At 43.2% G+C, this 19,873-nt stretch overlaps 1 protein-coding gene across 3 annotated transcripts in view; it reads left to right on the forward strand.

Moving 5' to 3' along the window:
* Positions 1-19,873, forward strand: part of Gria1 (glutamate ionotropic receptor AMPA type subunit 1) — a 308,514-nt gene that overhangs the window by 158,536 nt on the left and 130,105 nt on the right. For all 3 annotated transcript variants that reach the window (XR_008719624.1, XM_055602892.1, XM_055602891.1), the window contains exons 3-4: positions 6,730-6,969; positions 10,510-10,694. Coding sequence is in view for 2 of the 3 variants with exons in the window: in XM_055602892.1 (XP_055458867.1) it covers positions 6,730-6,969; positions 10,510-10,694 (425 nt within the window). In the remaining variant the exon portion in view is untranslated. The remainder of the gene's footprint in view (positions 1-6,729; positions 6,970-10,509; positions 10,695-19,873) is intronic.

A 19,873-nucleotide genomic window follows, 5' to 3' on the forward strand; every position in this document is an offset into this window, starting at 1 on the left:
AGAAGAAGAAGAAGAAGAAGAAGAAGAAGAAGAAGAAGAAGAAGAAGCCACAAGAGGGTATATGTCTTGGGTCATCACAATATCTCAATTTTCTAGCAATGGTAAATATTTGTCAACTGCATCAGAGAAGTGGTGAGGGTTTGCCTACTAAAGGGTGAAGATATCCTAGACATGTCGCTAAAGGAGTATGGTGTCATTTAGAGGGAATGGGAACAATTACATGCATGACAGCAATCCCGCATGGATCAAGACTGGAGCCAGAGCATGTAAAGGAGGGACATTGTCCTCTGGGTGACAGACAGAAAACATGTCTAATGACACTACATTAGAGTTGAATGAGAGCCCGACCTAAAAGGGTAGAGTTGTTTACATGTATGTGAGTTGGGAGGATGTGAATGCCTAAATGTCCCCCCATACATGTATATGCTCTAGATCCCTCTCCCAAAATGAAACTGTCCCCGTCACCTCATTATCCAGTATTTACCACTTGGCTGACACACTTCCAGGGACCGAAGCCAGGAGCTAAGGAGAAATGTCAGAGAGGGAGGCCTTAAAGGAAGTGACAATTACAAAGCAGCTAATACGGGGAGCTCCCTCCCACAGAGGGAGCTGTCAGGGCCAGTGCCCAGGGCCTGCAGATTTATTGATACTAAGTGGATGGTACTGCAACCAGGGCTGACTATCAAAGGGCTCCTGTGAGCAGCAGGCTGGCCTGGGCTGCCACACTGAGCAGCTTGGGGGCTTCCCTGCCCCGTGTCTCCCAGAAGGAGAGTCCTGGCCTCGGTTTTCAGATTTTCACTTCCTCCAGCTGTTGGACTTGCTCTCCTGCAAACTGTCTTGGAAGTGGGGGCCTCAGCACCGGACACAGCAGCAGGCTCCCAGAGCTGCAGAGTTCCATCTCTGTCTTCCAGGACCTTTGTACCTGCTACTCCTTAGCCTTGCAGTATGCTTTGTGGACAGGGGCTGCAGCTAAGACCCTCTTTGGCTCTGCCTCCTTATAAGGCATAGCGACATTCTCTCTTTCTCTCGTCTGTCTCTGTCTATCCCTGTCTGTCTGTCTGTCTGTCTGTCTGTCTCTTTCTCTCTCTCTCTCCCCCTGTGTGTGTATACACGTGTGCATGTGTGCGCTCCCCTGTGCATACACAGGTTGATGTTAACTGTCTTCCTCAATTTCTCTCCACCTCAATTTTTGAGACAGTCTTTCACTGCATCTCAAGTTCACTGGTTCACTGACACCAGAAGCCAGCAACCCTAGAGATCCTTCGGCCTCCCTGCTTTTGCCTCCCAGGGCTAGTCTTCCAGGTGCACACCACCACAGCAGGACTTTTATGGGAGCACTGGTGGTCTAACCTTTTTAGTGCATGGAAGCACTTTGCTCACCGAGCCTCCCCCTGAGGTGAGATGTCCTCACAGAAACCACGGGCTCATCGCTGTGGACACCTGAGGCTGAACACTTAGAATGTTTCCTGATAACTGCCATTATTCTCCAGGGTCAAAGTGCTGGTCCTTGAGGCTGGGGGCCCTGCCAAGCTCTAAAGGTGCCTCCTGACGGTCAGGAGCCAGCTGTTTAAAAGTGAACAAATGGGCCAAGGAACACATTTGTGGAACGAGAGGGAAATGTATCTGTGTGTGTAAGCATGTATAATCTCCTCAGGATGGAGGGGATATAAAAGAACTCCAAGGTCACACCATGGTGAAATAAATACATATGTAGGTAGAAATAGGTTGATACAGACAAAGAACAGGTTAATAGATGTAGAAGATAGGTAGATAGATAGATAGATAGATAGATAGATAGATAGATAGATAGATAGATAGATAGATAGATATACGTACATACATAGATATCATATATATGTATATATGTAGATACATAGATATCCATAGATATAGATATATATGGCTCTAATGAAGCAATGCCTTCTCACCTGGCCAAAGAAAGGGCACTTGAAAGAATTTTTCAGAACCTGAAGCTGGCCTGTGGGCCGGTCTATTTCTTTCCATCACTGCAGAGGGAGAAGGCAGCATGTCAAATACAACTTGTTTTCTGCAGTCAGAGTGACAGAGTTCAGCTCCAGATTTTTCCATGTGCTGGTCACTAGTCTGTAATTTCCCTAGTGGGATAAAAAGAGTCAGTGTGAAAAGACATCTTGGCTCTGGGTCAGTGATCCAATGCCAGCACACGCTGATGACCACTGGAAGGGATTGTGCTCAGCTGGGCTTTCCTACGCCCAGGATCCCACACACTGTCCAGCCTGCTCTGAGTCTACACTGGGAACTCTGTGCTTCAGCCAATGCACACTGGGGTCCTGATTCTGCTTAGGAACACTCCTGTTCCCTCACCCCTCCTGGTTACCTCTGGGAATGCATCCCCAAACTCCAGCTCCTCTTCTGATCTGTGTCAGGCTCCATATACCCTCTGCTAAGGAGCTAACTTAAGCTACAGGTCAAATGTTGCATCTTAAGTGAAACACTAGACTCCATGGCATCTGGACTTAGGGCCAGCCCTCCAGCGTATGGAATCTAAAGACTCTCATGCTATACCAGATCCTGGGACTCAAGAACCACAAAGGAAGTTCTTGAAGGCCTGAACCTTGAGCAGTTCAAATGCTAAATCAATGACTATTTTCCAGTCAGCTGTACCAGACCCTAGAATGCAGGCTTCTGAAGGAGCGCTGATGCCTGTACTTGTGATGTGGTAGCGTCTACCCCATCATTTCACAGCTAATAAAACTCCCAGGAGATGGCTGGATTTGCTGAAAGTCACTCAAGCTCTTTGTACTGATTAAAGGAAGAGACAATCCTCCGGGTCTTCTGCCATCTAGTTTCCAACTTCCTCTGTGGAACTCTTAGCTCTCCTGTGACTATTTATTTTGACGGATCCAAAGCCATGCCTTACAACTACTAATTATAACAATGACTGTTCTGTCCCATAAGTCTTGGATCTGTGGAGTCCTCCCTCCCCTCTTCCATATCTATCTCTCCCCTACTCCATCTTCTCCTCTCCCCATCTTCTTCTCTTCCTCCTTGGGTTTAGTTGAGAAGAAACATCAAAGTAAAAAGATTGAGCTCAGTGACTACAAGTCGGGGTCCACCCAGGTTTATCTAATCTAGGCCAGTCTCATGTTATATTCTTTTAGGGAGCAGTGGTAAGATGCCCTCTTGGTCTAAAGGATAGAGCACCCACTTTAATGAAAAAGAGATTTGTTAAGGGGAAAAAAAATAGAAGGTAATTGGAGACTGAAGTTGTGGCCTGCTATGTCTAAGAATTTAGACATCCTCCTCCCCACCCCAACTTCCCTCCTTCCCCATCCCTCACCTCCATCCCCACACACCCCTTTCCCCTCTCTTTCCACACTCCTCCTTCCCTTCCTCTCCACCTCTTCCTTTCCCTTTCTTCCCACCTCTTTCTTTTTCCTCTGTCCCCACACTTCTCCTTTCCTTCCTCTACTTCTAAAGTTCTAGAAAAAAAAAAAGCCACAGCCACTAGGACCCCAGAGGTCTGACTGAAAGTGTGAAAGCAGAAGGTGGTGTGAGGGAATAGGTCTAGAAGCTAGATTTTCATGGCACAGGAAACTGCCCCAAGGGGAGAGAAGGGATCCTAAAAATACCGTGGAGCCTATTATAATATTTTAACAGGGTTCATGTGCTTCCTATGCACACTAACCCCTGGAAGATGGATCATGCATTTTGACAAATCTATATTTAACATGAGTGGATAATATACAACGAACGCTTCCTGGTAGAAAAAGAAATTCATACTTATGGAAAACCCGAGTCTAGTAATTACAATAGACATTTAAAGGCAGTGCCTATTGTGGGCTGTACACAGAAAGTGAGTTTCACCAGGCAGAACAAGAAAATAGTCTGAGTGGAGGAGGCTAAGGCACCACCTCAGAAGAAAGAAACCTGAGGCAAGGGAGAAGGAAGTTCGGGAGACCAACTCCTTCCACCACCTACTCTGGGTCACGTGAACTTTCCCTCAAGCATCCAGCAAGCATTCCTTCATCTCATCGAATATTTATTAAGCACCTATGGTGTTCCAAGCACTGTGCTGGCTCTGGGACACAAACAATTAACACTTTCAGAGAATCTCTATGAAACGAAGTTGCTACAGATATAGACAGGAGCCAAGGCTGTTGCTTTAGATATAGTGGCTAAAGGATGGGCACTCCGGCTGGTGATGTGAGAGGCTGGTGGTGATGAGGGAGGGGATGAAATCTGCTTGGCAGAGTGAGACAAGTTGAGACAGGACTGTGGAGGACTGAGTGGAGAGAGAAGAGGCAAAGGAACATACTGCGGGCAGGAAGAGAACAGACAGAGCAGACAGAGTCCCTGAGACAGAGCCATTGGAATCAAGGTGCAAAGGGACAACCAAGATGGCCTAATCAAGGAGTGAGGAGATTGAGCAAGGCAGGAAAGGTAGGCAGGGGAGTTGTCCAGACAAGTTGTCAAGATCAAGATATCCAGGGACTTTTCTTATGTGCAATGAGACTCTCGGAACCACACAGAAGTGAAATAATGGTTTCATTTAATGAAATCATAGTTTCATTTTTGTTTGTTTAATTGATAAGCTTCCTTTAGCTTCAGGTAGAGAATGGATTCCACTGCTAAAAATCACCGCCTCCCATCTAACTGAGATTTAAAGCTGCATGCGCGTACGTGGGTACACGCAGACGTGTGCTCATGTATACACGTGTGCATGGGTACGGTGTACATGACAATAACAGGGAGACCATGCAGGGAAGGACACAGTCTAACGAGAAGGGAAAGAAGAGGGTGATGGGAAAGACAGAGACAGTCAGAGCATGCTTTCTCTTCTGAAGACTCTAGATTCAAAATGTGCACATAGGGGTTGTTTAGTGAGAGGAAGGGGACCAATGGAAAGATCGGGAGAGGAAGAGAAAGCAATGAGGGAGACAGTATGAATGAGCAAAATACAATAATACACACTGTGAAAATTCCCTTGTAATAAAGTCCATTCTTTCCTACACTAAAATTTAATTAGAAAAATTTTCTTAGAGCAATCACAGAATACCCAAATAGCTTAAAACACTTGCTAAGAATTATAGAGCATGTGAATGATAGATATTAATTTAAATTACCAAGTAACATAAAGTTCAGGCCATGATTAGTGCTGTCAGCTCCTGGGACAGGTATGGGGCAGTAGTGGACGTGGGAGAAGTTGGAGTATGAGTGTAAGGGGTGACTATAACTTAAAGGCAATGTATTATGTGTAAGAATCTCAAAGAAGAAAATAATACATATTAACAATATACTAGTTCTCTACAAATATTCAAGTTATGGGTTTTTGAGGACTCAACATGCTGATGTTCATTGACGTTCTCTTCTCGTGATGAAGTAGGGGGACTCCCCTGGCTGAGGCATGAATTCTCCATCCTGTATCAGAGAGAAGAGTAAAGTTAACAGACAGACTGATGGACACCTCCACCTCGGGCCCCTGGTCTTGTTTCTATCACATTCTAAGCAGCCATCGCCCACAAACCAACATTCATAACTGCTGGGATCCTGCAGAACAGATCCTGTGGGGATATTTACATGACTAAGCGTTGCTGTCGCTGATACTCTGGAAGGCCTGAAAATCTGCAGGCAAGATGTATGGCTGCAACATAAACACCAGCGGGAGACATATGCTGAGAGGAAGGGTATATGCAGGAAGGGCAAGGCGGAGGAAATCAATGCTTGTGTTCCTAAACCCACGTCAGCAGCAACAGTGGGCTGCTGCCCTTCCTGTGACAGTTTTCAGACTTTGTCTTAAAATCATGGGTAACGGAATGAAAGGCAACTACGGCCGACATATCTACCCACCCAGGGTATGACCTAGGTGTGTAACGTAACCGTAAAGACAATAAGATTACCGGCACGCAAACCACCGTGCCCAGCTTTCCATGTCCTAGGGATTCGTGCTCATGTCTTCACGTTTGTGTGATCAGTGCTTTACCCACTGAGCCATCTCCCCAGTGCAGGTATGTCTGTTGACTTTCATTCATTGGTTTTAATTTACCCTTATCCTTTTCATAACAGGGTCATTGTGGTGACAAGGGGAGTTAATCATGTGAAAGTGTTTTGCTGTGCGGCTGCTATGACCAGTGTTCATGATGGCCACTGGTCTGTGACAGTCATCTGATGAACATTGGCTGTAGACAGGTGGACGGGGGCTCCGACAGATGAAAGTGTGAATAGAATGGGTGGATGGCAAGATCAATGAACTGGTGTACAGACTGGTACTTGAAGGCATGGGTGGATGGCTGATTGGTAGGGTAGATGGCTGGACAACAGATGGTAAATGATGCTGGGTTAAATGGATTTTTTGGGCCATCTGGCCATTTGTTTATAGCACCCTGTATTCATTAATTTGGGAGTATGGATGTGTATACATGTGTATATGTAGGTGCGTGAACCTATGTACATATGTTCAGAGGCCAAGGGAGGATGTTGGTGTCAACCTCTGTTGCTCTCTTCCCTTTTCCCTTCAGATGCCTCTCACTGAACCTAGAGGTTACTATTTTTTGGCTGGTGGTCGGCAAGACCCAGGAATTTTTATGTCTCCACACCTCAGTGCTGGGGTTATAGGTTTAGGCAACCATGCCTGGCTGTTTTCATGGGTGCTGGGATCAGAACCTGGGTCTTCATGCTTGTACAACAAGCACTCTTATATAGTGAGCCTTCTCTGCAGCCTCCACTAACTTTCCTCATCTCCTCTTCTAGTCTGTTCCCAGTTCTCCAAAGGAGTCTATGCCATCTTTGGGTTTTATGAACGAAGGACTGTCAACATGCTGACCTCCTTCTGTGGGGCCCTCCATGTGTGCTTCATCACGCCAAGTTTTCCCGTTGACACATCCAATCAGTTTGTCCTGCAGCTGCGCCCAGAACTACAGGAAGCTCTCATTAGCATCATCGACCATTACAAGTGGCAGACCTTTGTCTACATTTATGACGCTGACCGGGGTAAGCCAGGGGTTAAGGAAAGGCAACTGTTGAGGGGATGGAGAAAATTCACCAACAGGATGATGCCTCCCTGTCTCCATGGTGCACATGGTCAAGCAAGCCAAGTGCTTTATTTGTGTGACTTCTTGGTTGCCAATATTTAACCCAGAGTGAGAAGATATGTCCTTTGAGAGAGGGATCCTCTAACCCATCAAAGCAATCTACCATTCACCAAACTCTCATGTCACTGAAGTTCAAGGTCTTCAGCAAAATGGCTAAGAGATCACAGTATTATTAACAGAGCATAGAATGGAACAAGATCTGAACCTAAGTTATCTTCTCACCAGCCCTGGGACTTTGGGCATGTTTGTGATAAGTTAGTTTCACCACTTGTATAGTGGATCAAATTCCCCAAGACTTTGTTCCCTCGTGTCTGAAGTGAAGACAAATTGTTACCACCTCAAGAATGAAGATTTCATGAGATAAAGACTGAAACGTGTTTGTTCACTGCCTACAATGTTGTAAATATTCAAAGTCCTTAATATATGTTATCTGCTGCCTATCATCTTCACCATCAACAGCAGCAGCACCATCACTGTCACCGCTGTCATCAGCACCATCATCATCACTACCGCCATTGTCAGTGTCATCACCTCCCATCACCATCGCTACCATCCCATCATAATCACTATCAACATCACCATTACTACCATCACCACTGTGATCATCATCATCGCCACCACCTCCACAATCCCACCATTATCACTGTCATCACTGTTAATTGTCATCATAATTGTCACCGTTATCACTATCAACCATCATCACCATCACTACCACAACTGTCATCATCACTGCTATGACTATTACCTTCACTGCTATCACCATTACCACTTATACCACCAGCAGCAGCAGCATCACCACCACCATCTTGATCATCATTACTCTCATCACCATCGTCACCATCACCACTATCATTATCATCACTGTCATTATCCTCATTACTACTATCACGACCACCACCACCATCATCATCACCCTCATCCATTCTTACTATCATCCTTGACATCACCATCGTTATCCTTACCTCTGGTGCTTTGTAATCCTGCTCCCTTTGAATTTTCCAACCACATTTCCCAATTGTTTCCCATACTTTTTACTCCCAGTAGCTTCTTTATGTTGGGCTGCATTTATTTATCACATCTACCTATATGGTCCCCTCCCCTTCTTCTGCATTACATCCCATTTTCTCTATTCACTCATCCTCTAAATAGGAACTCTTCTTTCTGACACCTATGGTGTGTGCCTGTCCTGCCCTGCCTTCTTACACACAGCCTAGACCTGTAAGAACACTACAGTAAAGAGACTGGGACTTGAAAGCCTTGACACTGAGGCAGAGGAGCACTTCCCTGGCAGAGTTTCCTCCAGAGAATCTTAGATACTTTGGACAGGAGAGTGACTGATTAAGGCAGTTTTGCAGGCAGAGGGGCAGGTGCCATTCACAAAAGGAAGGTACGTAGAGGGAGAGAGCAGAAACATCCATTTCTTTCTGTTTTATTTGATTTCTCCTTCTCTCTCCCTATTTTGATGATTGCTCTTCTCAGACAGCAGCCACTATGTGAGTCATCTGCCAATGGGCCCTTTCAGAATAACCTCATGCCATAATAAAGGCTCAAGCCAGAACAACTCCAGAAAAACATATTGTACCACCATAAGGGATTTCTTGGGTTGACAGAAGAAACCACATTCTGTAAAGGGCAATGTCTACTTCAGAACTCAGAGCCCTAAGCTCTGCCATTTTCTGGTTGTGAACTTTGATGTCCACATCTGCAAAATGGGGATGAGAATAGGACTGGCCCCTAGAATCCAATGAATTAAAAGAGGAAAGCCAGTAGAATAGCACCAGATATACAGTGAAGGTTCAGTGAGCATGGGGCTCACTGACAGCAAACAACTTTTACTGGAAATGAAAAAAAGTAAAAAAATCAGACCAGAATCAATCTGGAGATGCTTCCTCAGGCCTGAGGTCATATTGGTCACTATAGAAAGAATTCACAGTGTTACTAAAAGTCAGAAATGGGATGCATACAAAAGATTAATTTGAAATGTAACAGCAAAGTAGCTGTCTGTGACAGGCATAATGAAGACCCACTTTTCCTACCCCCATCTCCCTTTCATAATCTCTGGAGCTGGAAAATGTGTGAATGCTCTTGCCAAGGGGAGCCAAGATTACAGATGCAATGAAGGCTGCTTATAAACTGACCTTTGAAAGCCATGATTATTCCAGATTACTCCATTGGACTTGGTGCGATCTCAAAGGTCTTTAACTGTGAGAATCCATTCTCCTGTCTTTCCAGCTCACACTTCTCTGCTCTCTCTGCTCATAACCTTTAGCTTAAGGTCCTTTCCATTTTCAGGGCCAACAGTGATGTCCTGGGCTTTCTCATTCTATCTGACTCCAACTCTTTGGACACCCAAAGTCAAACATTTACTGAGTACCCACTGTGTGGCAAAAGATTAGAGATCAGATCTATATCCAAATTTCATAAATTTGACTCCCTGTTGTTAGCTATCTTTAGATATTAAATTGGCCTGTTCAATAAGCAATCACTACATTTTCCTGTATTGGTTACTTTCCTGCTGCTGTGATAAAAAATAATGCCCTCACAAAAGCATCTTAGGGAAGAGTTTATTTTGACTCACAGTTCCAGAGGGACAGTCAGTCCATCATGGTGGGGAAAGCATGATGGCAGGAGCAGGAAGTCAGGCTGACTACATCACATCTGCACATGGGAAGCAGAGAGAGAACAGGAAATATGACAAAGCTATAACACCTGAATAACCCCCCACCCAAAGGCATACTTTCTCTATTAAGACCCCATCTTCTTAAGATTCCATAACCTCCCCAAACAGTGCCAACTGGGGACCTCTAAGAGTTCATATATATGAGCCTCTCTGGGACTCCTCTCGTTCAGAGTATCACTGTCCCAAAATCCTAACAGTTACCATTTAGAGAATGCTTATGGTTTCAGACCAGCCTACACCTGACATTCCTATTTAATCTTCAGCAGAGCCCTGCAAGACAATCATTATATTTGCCACCACTTCACTTTGAAAGGAACCAAAGTTCACACAGGCAAGCGAGCTGATCGAAGTAATTTAGCTAATATTTTGGATCTGAGCCTTTAAAGGTGTTTTTAATCAACAGTCTTCCTGTGTGTCATGGCCTGCAAACAGAATACCAAAAAGAGATCAGGTGCTTGCCTGTGTGGCATTCACACATACACACACACACACACACAGAGAGAGAGAGAGAGCAGGAACTGAGCTTGCTACAGGAACAGGGAAAGAGACAGTAGTATCTCCTAGGGAGATAGATACAAATAGCACATACAGTGGCAAGCACACATGGAAATGGTTATGGACAGCATTGTGTACCATGGAAATACAGATAGCTAAATGTGCCTGGTGGAAATAGGGGTGGGTTGTGTCAAGCACAGGCAGAAGTGGGTGTCACCTGTGAACACTGAAGCTGCCATTTCTCTGTCCTCCTCTCTACCGCAGGCCTGTCAGTCCTGCAAAGAGTCTTGGATACAGCTGCAGAGAAGAACTGGCAGGTGACAGCCGTCAACATTCTCACAACCACAGAGGAAGGATACCGGATGCTCTTTCAGGACCTGGAGAAGAAAAAGGAAAGGCTGGTGGTGGTGGACTGTGAATCAGAACGCCTCAACGCCATCCTGGGCCAGGTACAGAAGGCAATGAGGGGCACAAGGCAGGCACTGGTGATAACTGGGGAGAAGATGGGTATGCTGCTGCTGTGGCTGTTAGAGGGGGGTAGTCTAAAGAGGGCTCCTGAAGAGGTGAGGCTTGATGCCTTCCATTTCACATTCTGTGAGTCCTAAAACTTCCACCTGAGACTTGGTAGCAAAGCCCACAAAGAGCTTTGATACGACACTTCAAGCAGTCCTGACACTGACTGACCAAAAACTTACTTCTTGTGCTCCTCTTTACTGTTAAAAGTCAATCGCATTGTCTCTTAGAACTTACGAAGGCTAAGCTGCAGACAGATTCCTGTGTTCAGCCTGAGGCTCTGTCTCTCACAGATCCAGCATTGGGCATCACGTGGCCTTGGCCAGCTGACCTGTTTTAAGGGCCACCTCCCCTTCCACTCCTTTCTTGAACACTTACTGCCTTTGAGAGCAAGACAAATGGTGTATCTTATGAATAGGTTCTGTAAACTCAGTGGCTTTAGCTGGCCACCCCTAAATTGTATCTGCTCTGATTTCAGAAATAGAGAAAGCAAGGCAGTCCAGCCAGGAGTGCCTCTGTGTAGTAGGCCACTGTCTTTTTGAGCTGCATTTGTGTATTCAGATGAACGAGCAAGAATGAAGCTTGTCAGCATGTTTGAAAGGTGCCATATAATGAAAGATGGGCTTTTAAGGTACTTGACAACATGACAAGGCTGGATAATGGCCCTCAAGACCCTGGATCCCCCCCCCACAGGAAGCCTCATCATTGGATCAGTAATCACTGTGAAGTTTCCACAGCAGAGCAGGGAGGACTTTAGAAGCCATAAGCTCTTTCAGGCATTAACTCTGTATGTTCTGCAGTGTCAAGTGTGGATTTGGGGTTTGCCCTTGAAGAGAAACCAGCACAAAATTGTTTCTATGGTGATAGAAGTTCTCTAAGCTGTAGTCAGATACTGAGCATCCAGGGTGACCGTGTGGGGACAGTGTAAGGCAAAGGGTAAAGGCAGAGATTCCAGAACCAAACCAGCTAAGGTTTGGCTTCCAGGCTGAGTGCTTGCTAGCTTTGTGACCTTGAAACAGGCCAGTAATCTCTCCATCTCACATCCCCACTTTGTAAAGCAGAAATACTGATAAGTTTCTTTAGATGGCCTTCACAAGGTCTAAAAGGACCAGGGCATGGAATGTACTTAGGAAGGAATCTGCCCACAGGATGTGGTGTGTGGAAATGCTACCTATTGCTGTTACTCGTGGTGCCAACTGTACTGGCTTCATGAGTCATTTCCCTCTTCTGATGATAAATGAATTCATCTGCGAAACAGGCATAAGGGGTCCTGCCCTACAAAGCTGGGGGATGGGGCAGAGCTGAGCTGGGAAATGGATGGAATGAATAGCTTCAAGTTGTCCTTACTAGAGTGGTGGCCACTTTCATGAGGCCACTTTCTGCGTACTGACCGCAGAGGAGAGAAGGCACTGCATTAAGCTCTTTCCATACTTACACAGTGTAGACAAAAAGCACCTATCAATTTCCCAGTTACAGATGAGAAAAAGGTGTTTGCTTGCTTGTTTGTTTTCTCATTTTAACCAAGTTCTCACAGTTAACATGAAAAGAAATCAGGCAGTCAAACCAAGCTGGATTTAGTAATATGGCCCAATGTCTTAGAATACAACTTTCTTCAGGCTTGGAGCAATGGCTCAGAAGTAAAGAGCACTGGCTGCTCTTGCAGAGAACCTGGGTTCGGTTCCCAGCCACCAAATGGCAGTTATATCCATCTCTACACCAGTTCTAAGAGACCCAGCTCCCTCTCAGGCTTCGAGGGGCACCAGGCACACATGTGTTGCTCAGACATACATGCAGGCAAAACATCCATGTGCATTTTTTTTAAGTACAACTTCCTGAAGCTAGGGATATGTTTCAATTAGCGAAGTCCTTGCTGCAGAAGCATGCAACATGAGTTCAACCTCCAGCACATACTTACAAAGCTGAATGGAGTGATACATGTTTTTATTCCCAGCAATGGAGAGCAGGAGAGAGCTGGAGAGAGCTGGAGAGAGCTGGCTTATCCCTGCAGCTCTTTGGCCAGTGACCCTCACTCAAGTGGAGTTTCCCCTAGATCTCAGATTTCCAAAAGTACTCTCAAAGGCTGCTGAAGAATGACACCAAAGGTTGACCTCTGGCCATACCACAAACACACACATATACACACACAAACATGTGATGCAAACACACACATGAATATGCATATACACACAAAGACAACATACATAACACAGAAAACAATTTTCTTACCTCTACATCTATGGCTACTTTCTCTGTTAAAGGCAAAATTTTATTTCATAAGGAAGTGGCCCATTTAGTGAATTATTTTTTTACATTGCCGTTTATTAACATTTTAAATTATTTAATTCTAATAGTCTGAAAACAGAAACCAAACTTTGAAAGGGTTTTTGAGGCCACTTGATTGATAGCTTGGGCCCACATTTTACAGCTAATATGGAGGACATCTCTTATATAAAAACAGACATGATAGAGAAGCATTAGAAATCACAAAGGGTGACAAGATGGCAGAAAAGTGTGGAGAAACAGGACAACTGAACCAACAGAGATGATGGTACACAGCTCTGGCTGTCTGGTTGTTCCACAACAGGGTAAGAAGCAACAACAACAGAGAAACTCATCTAAAAGATGAAAAGAAAGTTCTATGCCCAGGACAAAACCATAGTTTTCTGAAGCCTCCAGTTGGTTTTGGTTCCCATGCTGCTCTCCATTCCAGCAGGGGCCAGCAGGGGAGAAGAGGTCCAATTTTCTGCTCCTCAAATCTCACGGGCTGTGACTGACATCATCTGGAGCCATTTTCTCTAAATGATAGAGAAAAATCTATCATTTAGGACTAAGCTACCCTTTGACCATGAGCACAAAGAACAATTATAAGTTTGGGAGCCCAGGAACAATCAGCCACATCCCCAACATAGAAGACTATTGTGAGTAAAAGGAAGGCCTGATGTCAACAAACCAAGAATTTCAGGTAGCAAGAGGTTGGCTTAGGCAAGGAAGGGTATGGTGGATGGAAGACAAGCCCATCACCTGAGGATAATGGCAGAGATGATAGGTAGCCCTGGGCTTGAGGCACAACCTCTACGTACATCTATCTCTCTACTGCAATGCTCATTGAGGACTCTGAAGTTCAGAAGTGTAACTAACCCTCAAAGCTTCATCCCACCAGCAGTGGGTTTAATGCTGAACTGGGTTTAAAGGAATATAGACTGATCTACTGTGTGGATCTCATTGCTGTGTTCGCATCTTCTTTTCAACACACAAGGGAGACACCCCTGGGCTAGACACCAGCTACTTCAGGGTGTAAAAACTGGAGCATCATCAGCCATAACCATCGCAACCAATAGACTTAGTGTACACAAAAGAACAAAAAAAGAAAGAAAGAAAGAGAGAGAGAGAGAGAGAAAGAAAGAAAGAAAGAAAGAAAGAAAGAAAGAAAGAAAGAAAGAAAGAAAGAAAGAAATCATTAGATACAAGAGTACAGGAAAGAACAACTTTCATGAGAGGAATAGATAAACTTCCAAACCTCTGGTATGAGCAAGGTAAAGAGAAAAGAACTTACATTGATTGAATGAACCAAGAAAGCAACCAAGAAAATGCAGAAATTAGCAACTTTTCTCCATAATAACCCTAAATGGAAATAACTCTCCAATTAAAGGAAGACTGGCTGATCCAATTCAAAAGCAATATATTTTTTTTTTACTCTTTACATATTTATTGTCCTTTATGGTAGGTGTCATCTTCAAAGGACAAATATGACTTCCAGGTAATTAAAGCAAAGTCTTATTTGTCTGTATACATTATCCATGTTTTTTTTATTAATTACACTTTATTCATTTTGTATCCCCCCCATAAGCCCCTCCCTCCTCCCCTCCCGATCCCACCCTTCCTCCCCTTTCTGAAAGACAAAAATTTGGCTTTTAAAAAAGAGAACAAAATGAACAAGTGCTTGCATAAAATAACCAAAAGAAAGTAAGAGGTGGCCCAAATTAGCAATGAAAATGAAAGGGGGAAGGCATTATAATAGATACCAATAAAATCTAGAGGACCACTGGAGAATACTTTGAAAACATATGTTCTGAACATATAGGAAATCTAGAGGAAATAACTGAATTCCTAGAAGAGTATGACCTACCCAAATTAAATCAAGACAGTAAAAACAACTTCCTCAGATCTGTATTAAGCGATGAAAATAGAACAGCAGTAATGAGTCACCCAACAAAGAAAAGCCCAAGACTGGAAGGAATCACTGCCAAGTTCTATCAAATCTTTAAAGAAAAATGTCTGAACCTATTTCATAGGCTATAAAGGGAAGGTGCATTACCAAAGTCATTCTATAGAAATGGTGATACTCTGACACCACAGCCGGATATGGATATACAGAGAGGGTCTGGGGAGGAGGAGACAGACATAAACAGAGACAAAGACAGGAAGGAGAGAGAAGGGAGGCAGAGAGATGGTAAGGCGGACTATAGACTAATTTCCTTGACAAACAGCAAAAATTCTGTGGTTACATGCACAGGATCAAGCCAAAAGCCCAGCATAGATGGGAAGATGACCTTTGTGCTCTATTCTTTATCTGAGGAGCTATCTGCAGCTGACAGTTTTCAGGAAAGGAAGATTCATTCTTCTCCGATGACTTGGACATGGATAGACTCCCCATGTTCCAGTGGATGGTCCCACATCATGCACAGATAGACAGCACTAACTGAACTTTGTGGGCTATAAGAAAAAAATTAAAAGACATGAAATTATGAGGGTGTCCTGTTGGTGGAGATAGAGAAAGAACTGAAAAGAGCAAGCAGGATGCATGTGATCATATCAAATTTCATAGTTTATATGTATTAAATTCTCAGAAATAGAGAGAAAAATTAAGTGTTTTTCAGCAAAATGCTTGTGAAACTAATTTGAGGCCACATTAAAAAGATCAACTAGTATAAACAAGTTGGTTTCTTTTGGAGGATGCAAGAATGATTCAACATATGCAAATCAGTCAATGTAGCACAGCACAGAGATGCAGGGACAGAAGTGATTGGGTCAGTACATGCAGGAAAAGCCTTTGATAAAATTCAGCATCCCTTCATGATAAAATCCTTGATGAAACTAAGAAAAAAATAATGTACCTCAGCATAATAAAGGTTTTGTGAAAAACATACAACCAACGTCATACTGAGTGGGGAAAAAAACTGAAAGAATTTCCTGTAAAGTCACAAATCAGAAAACGGACTAGTTTCTTTATTCACAGTGAATGTAGTGTTTGGAGTCTTAGAGCTGTAAAGAAAGGAAAAGAAATAGAAGAAATCCAAACCAGAATGAAAGAAGTCCAATTCTTTCTATTTGCAGACAACCAGCCTATACTTAAAAGACTAAAGATTCTATTAGTAGACTCTTTGATCTGACAAAAATTTTCAGCAAATAACAAGGATATTAAAACATACAAAATCAGTAGCTTTTCTATACATGGAAAAAAATGACTTTAAGTCCCATTCATACTAACTTTAAAAATAAAAATAACCATGCATCAGCTTCCTTTGTTGCTGCTATGGTAAAATATTCTGACAAAAAGTGACTCAGGGTAGGAAGAGTTAATTTTGGATCACAATTCCAGAAGGAGAGAGCCCATCGAGGTGAGGAAGGCATGGGAGCCAGAACAGCGAGCTGGCTGGTCACATAGCAGCTGCACACAGGAAGCAGAGAGCTGGAAGTAGAGTATAACTATAATGCTTTAAAGCCTGTCCCCAGTAAGGTGCTTCCTCTAGAAAGGCTACATCAAATAAAGATTCCATGACCTCCCCAAATAGCACTGTCAGCTGGAGCCAAAGTGTTCAAACACATGAGCTTATTTATGGGGAACATTTCAAACCAAACCAACTTAACAAGAAGTTGAAAGGCCTCTGTAATTAAACCTCAAAACACTGATGAATAAGTGAATGAGACAATAGAGATTGGAAGAGTCTCCATCTCCACTTACTCACGGACCAGCAGAACTATAGCATGAAAATGGGCATGCTTCTCAAAGTTATCTGCAAAGCCAGTGCAGCCTCCATAAAGATTCCAATGCCCTCTTCATAGTAATAGAAAATGCAACTCCCAATCTCAAGTTATATGATAAGGCCACAGTGACAAAACCTGCATGGCAATGGCACAAAAACAGACATGACAACCAATGGAACAAAATAGAGGTTCTTAAAATAAACCCCTGTCATCTAGAGCATGGTGCCAGAAATACACATTAGAGCAAGGGCAACCTCTTAAGCCAGGAATACTGAGGAAACCAGATTTTTACAGGCAGAAGATGAATGTGGATCCTTCCCTCTTTTTTTTTTTTTCACTTAGTAGAAAAATAAACTCAAAATAGATCAAAGGCCTTTATTTAAGACCCCAAATTCTGAATCTGCTAAAGGGAATCAAAGGAAGAACTTTGAAATTTAGGCATTGCTTGAGGATCCTCTGTAAAGAAGCCCAGTAGGTCAGAATGTGACAAATGGGATTACACACAATTAAAAATTCTGTGGACTTCAAAGGAGACAATTAGTGGAATGAAGAAAGGGCCTGCAGAAGGGGAGAATACTCCTGTTCACTATTCATCTGCAAGGGGAGTAAAATCTAGAACTTACAAGAACCACAAAAGGTTAAATTTTTTTTAAAAATCCAATCAATAAGTAGAGTGCTGAAATGAACTGACTGTTCTCAAAAGAAGCATAAATAATCAAGAAATGGATGAAAATCTGTTCAACATTCTGAGCCACAAGAGAAGTACAAATCAAATTCACGCTGAGTTGCCATTCACTCCAGTCAAAATGGCTAAAATTGCGCCGGTGAAATGGTTCTGTGGGCACAGACACACACAGCAAAGGCCAGAAACCCAAACTTGAGTCTCAGACCCTCCATGGTAGAATGAGATGACCAGCTCCTGCAAGCCGGCTTTTGGCTTTCACATGCACATGTGTGTGTGTGGATACACACAAGATAAATAAATGTGCAACTGAAAAAGATTCTTCTAAAAAAAAAGAAAAGCCTAAAATATCTAGGATCAAGAAAACAATGCTAGGTATGATGACTCATACTTTGAGTCCCAGCATTCAGGAGACAGAGGCAGCCAGTTTTCTGCAAGTTTGAGGGCAGCCTGGTATACATAGTGAGTTCCAGGCCAGCCAGAGCTACATAGTAGACAAAAGAAGAAAGAAAGCAAATACTGCAACTGTTAGTGAGAATTCAGAAAGATAAAAATGAAAACAGGGCACACACTACTTGTGGGAATGTCACTAGCCAGTATGGCTGTTCCTCAAGAGCTGAAAATGTAACCACCGTATAAAAAGGATCCAGCCACACGAAACACACCTTTGTGATGCACAGAGGAGACACTGTGCTTACCTCAGCACTAGTTCATGACAGCCAAGGTACCCATCAACAGACGAATGAGTGAAGAGAAAGTGTGTGTACACCAAGGAGTTCCACTAAGTCAGGAATGAAAACAAAATTCTTTTGTTTGCAGAAAAATTGGCATAACTAGAAGGTGTCCTGTTAAGTGAGGTAAGGCAGGCCAGAAAGTCAAGTACTACAAGTTTCCTTCATAGGCAGAATACAGATTTTAAGACATAAAATTGTGTAACTTCAGGAGATGGACAGATGGTCCGCTGGTCACAAGCACTTGCTGCCCTTGTGGTGAGGGATCTGGGTTTGGTTCCCAGCAGCCATGTAACTTGCAGCTACACTTTCAGAGATTCCTATGCTCTCTTCAGGCCTCTGTAGTCACTGCACGCATGGTCCATATATATGCATGTAGACACTCAGACATAGTATGAAATAAAATAAACATATAACATTTTATATAAATGTATATTATATAAAAATGTATATCTATATAAAATTCTATTTATATAAATACATTTATAAAATTTATATAAAATAAATTTATATAAAAATAAATAAGCCTGAAATATAGACATATATAGCAAAGAGGGTTATTTGGATAATTTTCTTTACCAGCATATAAGACACTAAGTGATGTAATGCAGTCATTAAGGACAGAATGAATTCGAGGTGAGAGTCAACAAGAACCTCCCAGGGACATCCATCACACTGCCCTGCTTTATTATCTCTGTGGCGTTTATGACCTGCTGACGTCTTCCTCGTTCATCTATTTATATATTTACCATCTGGCTTCCTCCTAAAACTGCATCTCAGCTCAGCGAGGTCACTGGAACCTTGCCTGGCTGTTTGAGCTGTACCCCAGCACGTCACCCAGTGCTTAGCACGAAGTCCGTGTTCAGTGGAAGTCAGAAGGGATCAGATGAGATGTCATCCAGAAGGAATGTAGAGAGTCGGGAGGCCTGCAGAGGCCATTCCTGTATACTCTGTGGACAAAGAAAGTCCAAAGAATGTTCACTTGGTGAAGAATTTTGGGGGGTCCCTGAGGGGAAGGACCCTACCTTCACAATACCCTCTTTAGTCAGTCACCTTGTATGCATTCATCTGTGTTCTGTTCACTGTGGGATGCCTCCCATACCAAATATCTTCTTTCATTCCCCTGTCCACTTCGCATCAGCTTCACGCAGTTAGGATTTGATGAATATTCGTGAGATACAATGAGTCAGAACAGTAAGTGTGCCATGGATGGAAGCAGTGTGGAAGTCACCATGAGGTTGAAATGTACAAGCCACTCGTTTTCGTTGGTCAAAAGTCATCCCATACTGGCTTTTCCTCTACCTCCTTCTGCATTCCCATTTTTGCAAAAACAAAAAACAAAAAAACAACTCAGTGGCTACACTCCCTGAGTGTAATTGGCTCTGAAATATCTTTATTTGCTTTCTTTGTGTTTATTGGAAGCTGAATATGCTTTTGATAAAGGTGTTTCCTTGTTGAAGAGACGGCATGCCATTTGACAAGGAAACGGAAAAGTAATGAAGAATTATTAATAAAACTATCACCTTGGTGGTTTCTGAGAGCTAGTGACTGGAATTTCAGTCTCACCACGATTCCAGCACATGCATCATGTGCGCTTGCATTTAATTAATCCCCTCCTCAAAAAAAAAAAAAAAAAAAAACAATGCGAGCCGTCATGCACATACATCCAATTAAGGAGATGTCTGAGTGTGGATTTTAATAACCTTGAAAATTTATT

The sequence above is a fragment of the Psammomys obesus genome, unplaced genomic scaffold (assembly GCF_907164565.1).
Source record: "Psammomys obesus unplaced genomic scaffold, mPsaObe1.curated_primary_1811, whole genome shotgun sequence".
Classification (NCBI taxonomy): Eukaryota; Metazoa; Chordata; class Mammalia; order Rodentia; family Muridae; genus Psammomys; species Psammomys obesus.